Here is a 12,774-nt window from a genome sequence, read left to right on the forward strand (position 1 = left end):
TAACATAGTTGTTTGCATTTTTAATTTTCTTTAGTTGTATAACTATTATCTCAACTTATAAGACTTGTTTTTACTAGTAATGTTTATGAATATATGAAGTGGTCTATTTGCAAAACAATTTTAATCAAAAAAACTATCACAGTAATATGACCAGCCCACTTACATATCTGACTTTTTTTCCAAACTTAAACTAGACTTTTTAAACACAACAAAATCAGTGCTTTCTTTTCATGTGTTGCATCAAGTTACCAACTCGGACATGACAAGCCCCAAAAACCTATCTTACATGTCACTTTGTTAGATTCCTTACCCTTGGAAAACCCGAAACGTTCCTAAACCTTTTTTTAAGTTTTGTTGGAGGACTTTTTTTAAATTTTATTTTTTGTACTTTGACATTTGAAGCCATTCTGATTTGCTTACTGTAAATACAACACTACTTGCTCAAAGATTGGATCACCTAGTTAAATTAATCAATCATATATATATATAACATAATAAAATGCTAAACTAGCTAGTGAGGGACTTTAACTTACATTTACCTGTGTTTCTTTTTGTGTGAATGAAATCGAAATTATTATAGTCGAGATTGGAAATCAAATTGGTGACCACAAAACTGGTTTTCAATGCATCAGAATGAATCATTGCACCTCTATAAATATGAAAGGAATACCTTTATCTGTGGAAAATCGGGTACTTGGATAGCCTTTCTGCGAGCTAGAATTTCTGTCTGATCAACACATTCTTTCTCTGACATGGTACTCCAAGACTGTAACCTACAATAGATTATATATTGATGTCAATAAAATATCAAAACTGGATTGCTTCGTCACATGAAAGAATCCAAACTCCATGTCGGGTTTGGACCCACAGCGATGAGGGGTAAGTGTTTTGAAGTCAACGACCTTAACCACTGAGCCATTGAGCCCCACTTGCATGACATAAAATATAATCATTAATAATAGATTATTATTGCTACAAGAAGCTACAATATTACAAAGGATTCAAAAATCTAATCTGTCCATTAAGCTCAATAAGGAAAGCATATCAGATTACAGTGTCTAGGGGGAGGCTTCACTCATATTTCTACAAATCCCCCCCCCCCACCCAATTTTTCAGAGGCAGGGGGAAAATTCTACATAGAGAAAGAAGGAAAAAGATCAACAAATGTACTAAATTCTCACTTTTTTCATGAAAATCCCCCCCTTGAGATTAGTAATCCAGGGGTCACAGGTACCATCTTCAGGAAAGGGGAAATTTCTCTATGACAATTCATCTTGGACATTAAATCTTATTGTTTTATGTCTCTCACAGCTGATTCAGAAATTATGATGGATAAGTAGTCGGGTCACTTGCAGAGAAAACGGTAATTACTGGTTACTTATCCAGGAAAGCTGATAAGGTGGATTGACCACCGAGAAATGACTCAAAAAATGTATTAAAATTGGTAAAACAAGAGCGATCAGTAATCACATGTGTCGCCTCATGATGGCCAATTTTATGTTGGGACAAGTTTTGTGACAGACTGACAGACAGACGGACAGTGCACAACTAGACTTGGTACTGATCATTCCTGTAAAGTTTGGATAAAATTGCACCAGTAGTTTATGAGGAGTAGTCCGGACAAGCTTTTGTGTATCTGGCAACACACAGAAAAAAACACCTTTTTATCAGAAAAAAACACCTTTTTATCAAAGGGCCATAACTCGGCCAAAAATCATTCAACCGGAAAACCCGTGCAATATGCGCCAGGACTTCAGCTACAGATCAATCCTGTAAAGTTTCATTGAAATTGCATTAGTGGTATAAGAGAAGTAGTCCGGACAAACTTTAAAAATAAAAATTATTAAAGGGCCATAACTCTGACAAAAATCATTGAACCGGAAAATACTGACAATATGCACAACTAAACTTGGTACTGATCATTCCTGTAAAGTTTGGATGAAATTGCACCAGTAGTTTATGAGGAGTAGTCCGGACAAGTTTTGTGTATCTGGCAACACACAGAAAAAAAACACCTTTTTATCAAAGGGCCATAACTCGGCCAAAAATCATTCAACCGGAAAACCCGTGCAATATGCGCAAGGACTTGAGCTACAGATCAATCCTGTAAAGTTTCATTGAAATTGCATTAGTGGTATAAGAGATGTAGTCCGGACAAACTTTAAAAATAAAAATTATTAAAGGGCCATAACTCTGTCAAAAATCATTGAACCGGAAAATGCTGACAATATGCAATATGCACAACTAGACAACGGACAGACGGACAGACAGACGACGGAGAATTGATCCCTATATGTCGCCACTACTCCGTAGAGGCGACACAAAAAATGCGGAAAAATATTACAAACATTCAAAAGTTTAGTACAATAAAACAAGCTGAGACTTAAAGAAAACCGTGCCTTACCTGATAAGAATATCCTGACCTTGTAGAGACTGCAGCAACCTGACAGCGTTAGCTATACCAATACCTGGCACGCCCTTTGGTACAAAATCACAGCCAATCAGAAGACCTAGAGCCACAAGGCCGCCTCTATCTATACCAAGCTTTGACTGAATGTCACTGAGTCTGTACATCTCTACATGTGGGTCCTGAAAAAATAATTTATTTCCTAAAAATTGCAAAGTTATTTTCATACCGGCTTGTAGGTTACAAAAATTAAAGCTGACCTCTTTAATACTGGTAATTGCTTTTTTATACATGTAATTGTTTGTTTGGTATTGAAAGATACAGGTCATATAAAGGTCAAATTGCAACTTTTGTAGCTTTACCAGTGGAGGTGCCAATCCATGTATTATTTCAGGTATTTAAAGTGTAGGCATCAAAGAAGAAGCTAACTAGATAACCAAATTTTCATTCTCTAGCAGAATAACCAATCTTCTGTCAGCTAACTGGTTAACTGATATCCTGTTAGGTAGCTGGATAACTCATGTTCTGTTAGCAAGCTGGATAATAGATATTCTGTTAGCTAGCTGGATAACTAATGTTCTGTATGCTAGCTACCTTTTGTTCGCTAGCTGGATAACCAACCTCATGCAAGCTAGCTGGATAACCAAAAATCTGTTAGCTAGTTGGATAACCAACCATACCTGATATTCTGTAAGTTAGTAGTATAATTATTTCTGTTAGCTAGCTGGATAACTAACCTTCGATTAGTGAGCTGGATAACCAACCCTTTGTCAACTATCTGGATAACAACATTCCTTTAGCTAGCCAGATAGTTTCCCCATATAAACTAATGTACAAACAGGATTAACAATGGTCCAAAATTTTGGAATCCTAACTATGAAAGACTTACCTTAGAGTTCATGGTGAAGTTTCTATATACAGTGGTGGCACCATACAAAAATGCATCTCCATCATTGGTAAGACAACCATCTACCAACTGCAAAATTTTAACAATAGATTCTTACAATTATATAGCTCAATTCTGTATCAAATTTCAATCACAAATAGCAGTGTAATAAACACCTGTCATACAAGCTTATTGAAAATCATCAAAAATATCCCAAATTTGAACATGTCAAATTAATCAAAGGACTTCGACTTAATTTTGGTAAAATGTACTTGAATTACTCCTCACGGATCTTCTACCATACATGTGAACTCTCCCTCTTTTAGCGGGAGACCCCCACTTTCTGCAGCCATATTTTCATAGATTTTTCTTAAAATAAAGGGTATTTTCACAAAATCAAAGAAATTTTCCTATTTTTGATGTCAGATTTTCCTTCTTTGTTTATTGCAAATTCTAAAATCTCCCTGTTTTGAGGAAAAATCTTCCACTTGATCATCGAAAAAAGTTCACATGTATGTTCTACACATCAAACAAGAGGGCCATGATGGCCCTAGATCGCTCACCTGACTTATCAAACTCATCCAAACAATTACCTAGACAAGCATTCTGACCAAGTCTCATGACAGGTGAGTCAAAAATGTGACCACTACAGTGTTAACAAGGATTTCCATATTTGAGCAGTGCGGCCTAGTTTTTTACCCAGGTGACACATATTCAAACTTGACCTAGAAATCATCAAAACAAACTTTCAGACCAATTTCCAGAATATTTGGATCAAAACAGTAGCAACTAGAGTGTTAACAAGATTTTTCTATTTTTAGCTCCGGTGACCTAGTTTCACATGTGATTTCGAACTAATCCAAGCAATTACCTAGACAAGCATCCTGACCAAAATTGATGATAATTGAGTCGAAAATGTGACCACTAGAATGTTAACAAGGTTTTTCCATATTTGGGCGGTGTGACCTAGTTTTTCATCCAAGATGACCAATGTTCGATCTTGACTTAGAAATCATAAAAACAAACTTTCAGACCAATAAACAGAATATTTGGATCACAACAGTAGCCACTAGAGTGTTAACAAGATTTTTCTATTTTTAGCTCCTGTGACCTAGTTTTTCATCCGAGATGACCCATGTTTGATTTATTCCCAGCAATGACCTAGACAAGTTTCCTGACCAAGTTTGATGACAATTGAGTCAAAATTGTGACCACTAGAGTGTTAACAAGGTTTTTCTATTTTTAGCTCTGGTGACCTAGTTTTTCATCCGAGATGACCCATGTTCGAACTCATCCGAGCTATCACCTAGACAAGCATCTTGATCAAGTTTGATGATGATTGATGCAAAAATGTGACCGCTAGAGTGTTAACAAGGTTTTTCTATTTTTAGCTCCGGTGACCTAGTTTTTCATCCGAGATGACCCATGTTCAAACTCATCCGAGCTATCACCTAGACAAACATCCTGACCAAGTTTGATGATGATTGAGGCAAAATTGTGACCGCTAGAGTGTTAACAAGGTTTTCCTATTTTTAGCTCTTGCAACCTAGTTTTTCATCCGAGATGACCCATGTTCGAACTCATCCGAGCTATCACCTAGACAAACATCCTGACCAAGTTTGATGATGATTGAGGCAAAAATGTGACCTCTAGAGTGTTAACAAGGTTTTTCTATTTTTAGCTCTTGTGACCTAGTTTCTCATCCGAGATGACCCATGTTCGAACTCATTCGAGCTATCAACTAGATAAGCATCCTGACCAAGTTTGATGATGATTGAGGCAAAAATGCGACCGCTAGAGTGTTAACAACTAAATGTGAACGGCCGACGGACAATCATCGATCCTAAAAGCTCACCCTGAGCATGCTCAGGTGAGCTAAAAAATCGACACATAAAAATCCGATTTTTTTTATAAAGAACATAATGCGAAAAAATAATCAGAATTTAATTTGACTTCGAAACATCGTGAAAATATAAATGAAGTTCAACACAAAGTTCTACTGTAATATTCCTAAAACCCTTATACATTGATCAGGACTGCTACTTGTCTTTCTGCAAACATAACTGGTATTTTTACAGGTCAATGTAACCCTGAAGTGGGGCCAATTTTGACCACATGGGCATGACTTATACCATACACTGACTTCCGGTCAAACATATATTTTGCATTTATATTTTATACTTACCCCATTAGCATTCAACAGAGCACACAAGGCTTCAGCCTCCCCTTTACTCTGAATGTATGGTATCCCTAAAATTTCTAGTAACTCGCAGCACTGCAATAAAAACACAAGAAATGTGAAATAGACAGCATGCTCAACTATTGCAAAAGCTTCATAACAAAAACAGCAAAAGCAAAAAATTTCAATGTTCAGAAAGCAAAATTATTCAAAGTATTCAAAGTAAATTTACTTAAAAGTTTCTGATCTTTAACTGTGGCCTACAATTCAACACTAAACAGTATCAGTGAAGACTTTAGAGCAATTGGGAGGAACCCAATGAAGGCAAATTTCAACTTTTTAACCTTAGTTATTAATAGTGATATTTCGTCTTTCTGCTACATGTACTTGAGCTCCTTTGGCTCAATACACAGTTGTAGTATGCATGTATAGACACCATGCATCATATAATTGTAGAGATATTATACATTGCATATCAACAGAAGGGCCTGCAGGGGGAGCCATCTCCATGATTTCAGTAAACATGGCAGACAGATTTAAAAATTGACAATTTGTGTCCAAATGTTGCTGTAAATTTTATTCTACAGGCCCTTGTGTCTCCCAGAAGTTTTGATCACAAGTCCTAATAATTATCTAATTGGCGCACATATTGGTTGCTCATGATTCCATTAGTCTCTCAGAATCACATAAATATCTGTTTCTATTTTTAAACATAACATTTACCTCTTTCAACCAGGAGTTAAAATTCCTTCTAGTCTGTTTTCCGGCAGGTCTTTGTGGCGCTTGTTTCCCTTGTCGGCCTGGAAACCTCGACTGTTGTCTCTTTATCATTGTATCCCATTTTAATTCCGGTGCTGCGCCCTCTATAACAAACACAAGCTTTACACCAAGCTGTGTGAGATGAGAAATGCGGAAAAATAAATTCCTGAAAAAAAAAGAAGATAATATTTTCTTATTAAAAGCAAGATCGAATAATTTGCCTAGAAGGAAAGCATTAAAAAAACAACCCAAGAAACATGCTTAGCTAAGTTGTCTTAAATATTACACACAAGAATTTTTTGCTGTAGAGTAGGGAGGATGTAAGGATGACATGTTATGTCATGTCATGTCATAGGTCAGTTTAACTAGTTCTATTAAAGATTCTACCAGTTTCAGTACTACTGTACTTTTATCAGGAAAGAAATAAAGAAATTTTCTGATGATATTCAAGACACAAATGACAGGTACACCAAGAATACCTAACACTTACATTGTTTTTTCTTATATATTTAGTACAGATTATTTTTTTACTCAATTATTATGTATCAACATGCATTTAGTATTACAAGTATGTATTTAACATGCAAATTTATAGATTGTTCAGCACAACTAGCCTACTCCTCTAAAGTCTGAATTAACTACCAACTGCATCAATTTAATATTACGTTACCATAACACTCCTCTAATTCAGGTAACAACTTAGTACAGTGTATATATAAAAATTAAAATAAAAAGAGTAAAAATGCTTTTCTTCTTACCTTAAATAAGGTTTTGATACTACTCCTTGCATCTGTTTAACACACTGATTTTCACAGACCCAAATTGACAGGTCTACAGCAAGTGTTTGGCCAGACAGTGAGGACAGTGCCCTGTGCTGCTCCACTGGGGCAAGTATCTGCCATAACTGTGTCACACCCATTTTTTATCAGGTTTAGTGAACAGCCCTGGAATATCTAGTGATGAACATCCCTACTTGTCACATGTGTCATATCATTTCTATTTTTCTGGAAAATAATATTGTATACATGTATCTTATCAATCAACAAAAGCTGTCATAAGTGCCAGACAATCCTTGGTGCTGGATAGTAAAAGTTAAACAAGAGTCTGGATAATGAATAATTTTTAACTTCAAAAAGGGCCATAATTCTGTCAAAGACCATGTTTGTTATGGGTCTTACACAGAGACCTTCTATTGTGCTCTCAAATTAGTGAGTTAAGTTTCAGCCCATTCACATCTGTAGTTTTGGAGATACCATCTGGCACGCAAAACTTAACCAAGAGTAAAATATAATGTTTGGAAGTTGTATTTTAACGAGATGTCTCAGAAATAATTATCATTTTGAATAAGGCAATGAAAAAAAGTCATGCTTGAGTGATCAGAAGGTATAGATATAGAGAATAATAGGTTGGTGCCGTGGATGGAGAAAGTTTATCTGGCGAGGCGGAGGAATTTATTGGGTGAGCCGAAGGCGAACACAATAAATTCCGGAGCAGAGCCAAATAAACTTTTCCATCCACGGCACCAACCTATTATTCTATTTATCCTGTCACCGTTTTTTTTTAAAGAATTTTATTAGGCAAACTACCTTAAATCACACTATCGAAAATGTTTTTATATAAACAAAGAAGGCCCGAAACGTGCATTATTCTACAACAATACACTCGCCGTTCTTATTATCTCCCTGTGTATTTTCACATTGAAGGCGCCATTTTGTTTGAAAAATGTGATAAATAAAAACATTTTTTGTCGAATTTTGTTGTAAAAACTATCTAGAATGAAAGAAAATAGTCTAACTAAGAAAATGAATTCGAACACCAATATCTTTTATTCAGTCGTTAACGCTGTACAGACGTTTAAAGTATTGTTTACGTGACGTCACAATGTAGCGCCAAACAGCACGAGCAAAACAATCAAATCAAGTACGCTATTTTAATGTCGCAAACGAGTTAAGTTATACATTTATTTCACTTTTTATAATTTTTATTTCGCTTGAAAAATTATATATTGAAATAAAATAAACAAACAAAGTTTAATCAACGTTTCCAAAATTCGTTATTCTACACACAGAAGATTTAACGACAGTTTTTTTCATACCACTGGAACGGCCTGTAAAGAAGTCCGGCAAACCACGTGATCAAGTGCCGTAGATCAATAAAAATATACGGCACCTTGTTATCGGGCCGAAATTGATACAAGTGACAGGATAAAAGGTGATTAGAGTGAAAATGAGTCATTACTGTCCTGTAAGGTTTATTCGTACAGCATTGGCCTCTGAATCAGGCCACTAGGGTTCGATTCCTGGAGTGTGCAGGTCACTTTCCTTGTGATTGATCATGAAAACCTTTCTTTTGATCATCTACACTCCATCTCTGCTCTGGTATAATGTACAGCAGCTATTATTTCCTTGTTAAAGTGAAGGCAACTAGAACTGTTAAGTTCATTGCTAAATCAAAGTGCTGCAGCACTGAATGCGACGGACATGCAACCGGAGAGACATTAAGGCTTCTTTTAGAAAAAACAAAACAAAAACAAAACACAAAATATATAACAGAGAAAATTCGTTCCATACAAGTTCGAGATTTGTAGAGCAATATATTTTGTGTCCCAAACTGATATAATTCAGATTTTCTACTTTCAAGCACTTAAATACAGAATGAAATTTATGCCTAAAAACTCTGGTCAAACTTGTAAATCAGTGTCCTTATCGATTTATTCCAAGAAATGATATGTAAATAGAAAAAAAACTGTCAACGAAATATTTCTAAAATAAAACCAGGCAAATAAACTTCAAACATAAATTAATACATTATACATTTGAGAATGCTATTTAGAATTGCTTCGTGTTATATCATAGTGGGCATATAGACAATAAAATATAAGTCATTTGTATTTTTATATGTCTCATTAAAAAAAAAATTTGGTTAAAATCATCAGCAATTAATAGTGTATTTTTTAGATTTTTTTTATTTACAAGGTAAAGATGTAGAGGCCAGAGCACATCGTTTTTATTTTAATTTAAATGTCACTTAAGCACTACAGTGTTTAGTTGTCCTTTTCAATTTCACACTAAATTCCATTTTCAACTTGTTTGCTTCTTACAATTGTATAGAATTTCTAAAAGTATTGGTTTATTACATGTATAATGTGTACTCCAAAAGGTGAAGCAGAATCTATTTTTAGAATAGCGAAGGTTAACTCATATCATGACCTAGAAAAATATGTAAACAAACCACAAGAATCGGAAGTAGAACTGATATTATAACTTCCTTACCATAAAAGACTACATGGCGGTCAAGTGTTGAAAACTCTCTTCTTACATGCATTTTCAAAAATAGATATTTATACTAACAATTGTACTGTATCTAATTAAGATATTAATAACTGCTGAATATTCAGCTAAACCCGCGGTATGAGTCATGAAAATAGTTCTTCTTTTATTAATGCGCGAGTTATCCTAGAGTCACGAAAAACTTTTGATTAACTTTCGATTTGTTAATAATAATGTTTTGTATAATGAAGAAATATTTATTTCCTACTAATAATGTCTTGGAACTCAGAGGTTACACCTTTATTGTAGTATAATTTGCTGTCCTACTTTTTCGACAGCGGTAAATCGTTTCGGCAGTAATTTGCATATTGCGCAATAATACTACGGGACTACAACGTTTTTATCAATAATATACGTTCATATTTTAACTTGGATAACTTAATTTGAAATTGAAAAGGCTAAATATGGAAGATTTTAAGATATCCAGACAAAGTATGGGAGTTTTGAAGGATCAAATTCATGTACTATTTCTTGGGCTGTTAATCGGTTTAGGACACACTGCGCGATTGTAGCCAACGAATTCCCATGTAGATGACTTAGCTCTGAACGCGCCTGAGGGCGCGTCCGTCGCAAAAATTATTTCTCAATCAGAGTTGTGAATTTCTGGAATGACTTGCTAGAAAAGGTTGTTTCAGCACAAAAAGTTGATACCTGAAAAACCAGTTTAGACCACAACTGGAATGTAATCAACAAAGGCACAAGAGGTATCACCTTTATTTTAAACTCTAAAACAAGATGTAAATGCAGTGGTTAATTATTCACACAGTTTTGCGTCTGACACAAAGCCAAAAAGTATCTATTTTTCACAACTATTAATTGAAAATTCATGATTGCCAAATTGTTGCTACATTAGACAAAATTGTCAATGACTTAAACTATCAGAAAAAGAGAGATTCAACTATTAGATACTGTTTAATAAGGTGTTTATCATAAATCTTGGCACTTACAATGCATTATTTAAACTTTTTACCCAACAAAATTGCTAAATTTTAACAATATAAAACAGAACTAAATTACTGTTAACTTTCTCTGAAGTGACTAGTCTAGAGTCATGTCTACGTCCCCGCGAGGGGTTTGACAGTCACATTAATGGAATAAAGATAGATACTGTTTCAAACGACAAAGGGACACTGACACATTCAGAAAACACTGATATGTAAATTTTACAGGTTACGCAAATGTTGGCTAAATCCTTGAATAGAACATCTACTCGCGAATTCAAAATCTACTGAATTGAACAACAATTTACAGCTGACATCACCTGTCTACATCCCCGCGAGGGGTTTGACATTTACGAAAGATACATGTAGATAGACCAGGAATATATCTTAGGTTCATTCCATTTTCTTTAGATTATTTTATACAAGTTTTATTCCTGAAAAGTAGATAGTGGTCTTATCCAGATAGCCTACAGATGAGAAGAAAGTTTGCATTTGTAAAATTTTATGCTCCTTGAAAATCACAACTTCTCTGCAAATAGCCACCAACAACTGAAACAATCTTGACCAAAAAAATCTTGTCAAAACCTTTACAATTAACCTATTCACATCAAGCACATTTTAATGATAACTAACCAGTAGTGTGCCAGTGTGTCAGCATCATGTTAACAGGGTAGAAAGGGAAAAGACATCGTTTCTTCCAGAAAATTAACATAAATCATGTTAATTTTATAATTAACTGAAATTTAAACATAAATGATATAATTAAGATTAAACATTTGCGACTGACATAGTGAAAAATGTTAATTTCACACCTCATTGTCCACTGTCAACATAAATTTTACACCAGCCTGCCAGGTGCTGTCCATCAATAAGGGAAGTAACTCTAGCATTTCTCAAATTTCCCGCAAAATTAGGTCAGTCTCGTAGGGTGAAATACCTTTTTCTAGACGATTAAAATACAAATTATTAAACAGAATAGCCAAATTAAAGGGATGCGGGGTTCATTTTCTAAATAAAAACAATAAACTAAATTCAACTAAAAAGAACAAAACCAAAATATCACGTGATACAAATATGCCGATGAGCAGCGCCATTTTTGCTTATGCGCGCCAGATTTTGAACAACAGTTTTCGGCGACGTTTCGTGGATTTATTACACGATGCCGCTCCTTTCTAAACGGATTTTCAATTGTGTTAAACCCTTGTCGGATGTTAAACCAGAAGAAGAAATATATACCATTCCACATACAAAGGAACAATTTCGTTCTCAACTGTATCCTTGCAAAATTCATATTCAACCAATAATCCAAGATGGCGGCGCCCATGGAAATGCAATTTGCAGACGATAAAACGACCATTTCAAGAAAAATTAACTGTTTTCATGGTGAATCTTCATTCAGTTATCATAAGACATACGTTATCATCGGTGAAAACCAATAATAGGGTTAATTGGAGCAACTTTCCATTCAACTTTTCTGCGAGAAGTCGTCAGAAAAATTGCTAAAAACATCATTTTCACCGTATAATGTAGTTCGTCAAGTATTTCATACGTTAATTTAGTCATTCGGTGACAATTTTCCATGCAAATAGCATATTTTATCTAGATAAATGCTTGAGAAAATGTATATTTCTTCGGACAATAGGACAAAGAATCTGAAATGGCAGCCATGTTTTTCTTGGTTGCCAGCTTGCTTGACTGGGGTTACCTGTTTATTTTGACGATTTCCTTGAATTTCGATAGAAATCTTTGATGTTTTCATATTGAGTATTGATGTAATATCAATTCTGTGTAAAGTACATTGGTCATTATGCTGAATTAGGCGAATTATTGAGTGGGGTAGGGTGTGTTGTGCAATGGAATATGAAAGGTCAAAGGTCACTACTCTTTATTTTCTAAAAACCACAGCAGATATTACATTTAATTAATCAGGATTTGCAAATTACCAAAACAATAAGCAAATAAATAAAAGAAGTGTGTTTATGTTTTAAAATATTGTTGGTTATTGATAATTACATGTTTTTGATAATATTTAGATTTCGAGACATTTCGGCCCCAAGACGTATCGGCCCCAAACTACCCCACGTTTCGGCCCTTTACCAAATCGGCCCCAGAATAAATACTGTATTTTAAACCGATATATCAATAGCATTTCAATAAATAAATGAATCAATTAATATATATATTTAATCATTTTGTATAAAAACTAGATTATAATAGTAGTAGGGGAAAAGTAATCAATACAAACAGAACAGAACATAAACTTTATTTGAAAA

At 34.6% G+C, this 12,774-nt stretch overlaps 1 protein-coding gene across 1 annotated transcript; it reads right to left on the reverse strand.

Moving 5' to 3' along the window:
- Positions 1 to 670: 670 nt before the first annotated feature.
- Positions 671 to 12,507, reverse strand: LOC132717219 (flap endonuclease GEN homolog 1-like; the record flags this gene model as incomplete). Its single annotated transcript, XM_060700648.1, has 7 exons — positions 11,314 to 12,507; positions 6,990 to 7,235; positions 6,196 to 6,397; positions 5,479 to 5,568; positions 3,297 to 3,383; positions 2,405 to 2,589; positions 671 to 773 (listed from the first exon to the last, which is right to left on the reverse strand). Coding segments are annotated over exons 2-7 (828 nt in total), but the record flags the coding sequence as incomplete, so codon positions are not given.
- Positions 12,508 to 12,774: the final 267 nt, after the last annotated feature.

Source organism: Ruditapes philippinarum, unplaced genomic scaffold, assembly GCF_026571515.1.
Source record: "Ruditapes philippinarum isolate M1 unplaced genomic scaffold, ASM2657151v2 ctg18869_1_1_1_1, whole genome shotgun sequence".
Classification (NCBI taxonomy): domain Eukaryota; kingdom Metazoa; phylum Mollusca; class Bivalvia; order Venerida; family Veneridae; genus Ruditapes; species Ruditapes philippinarum.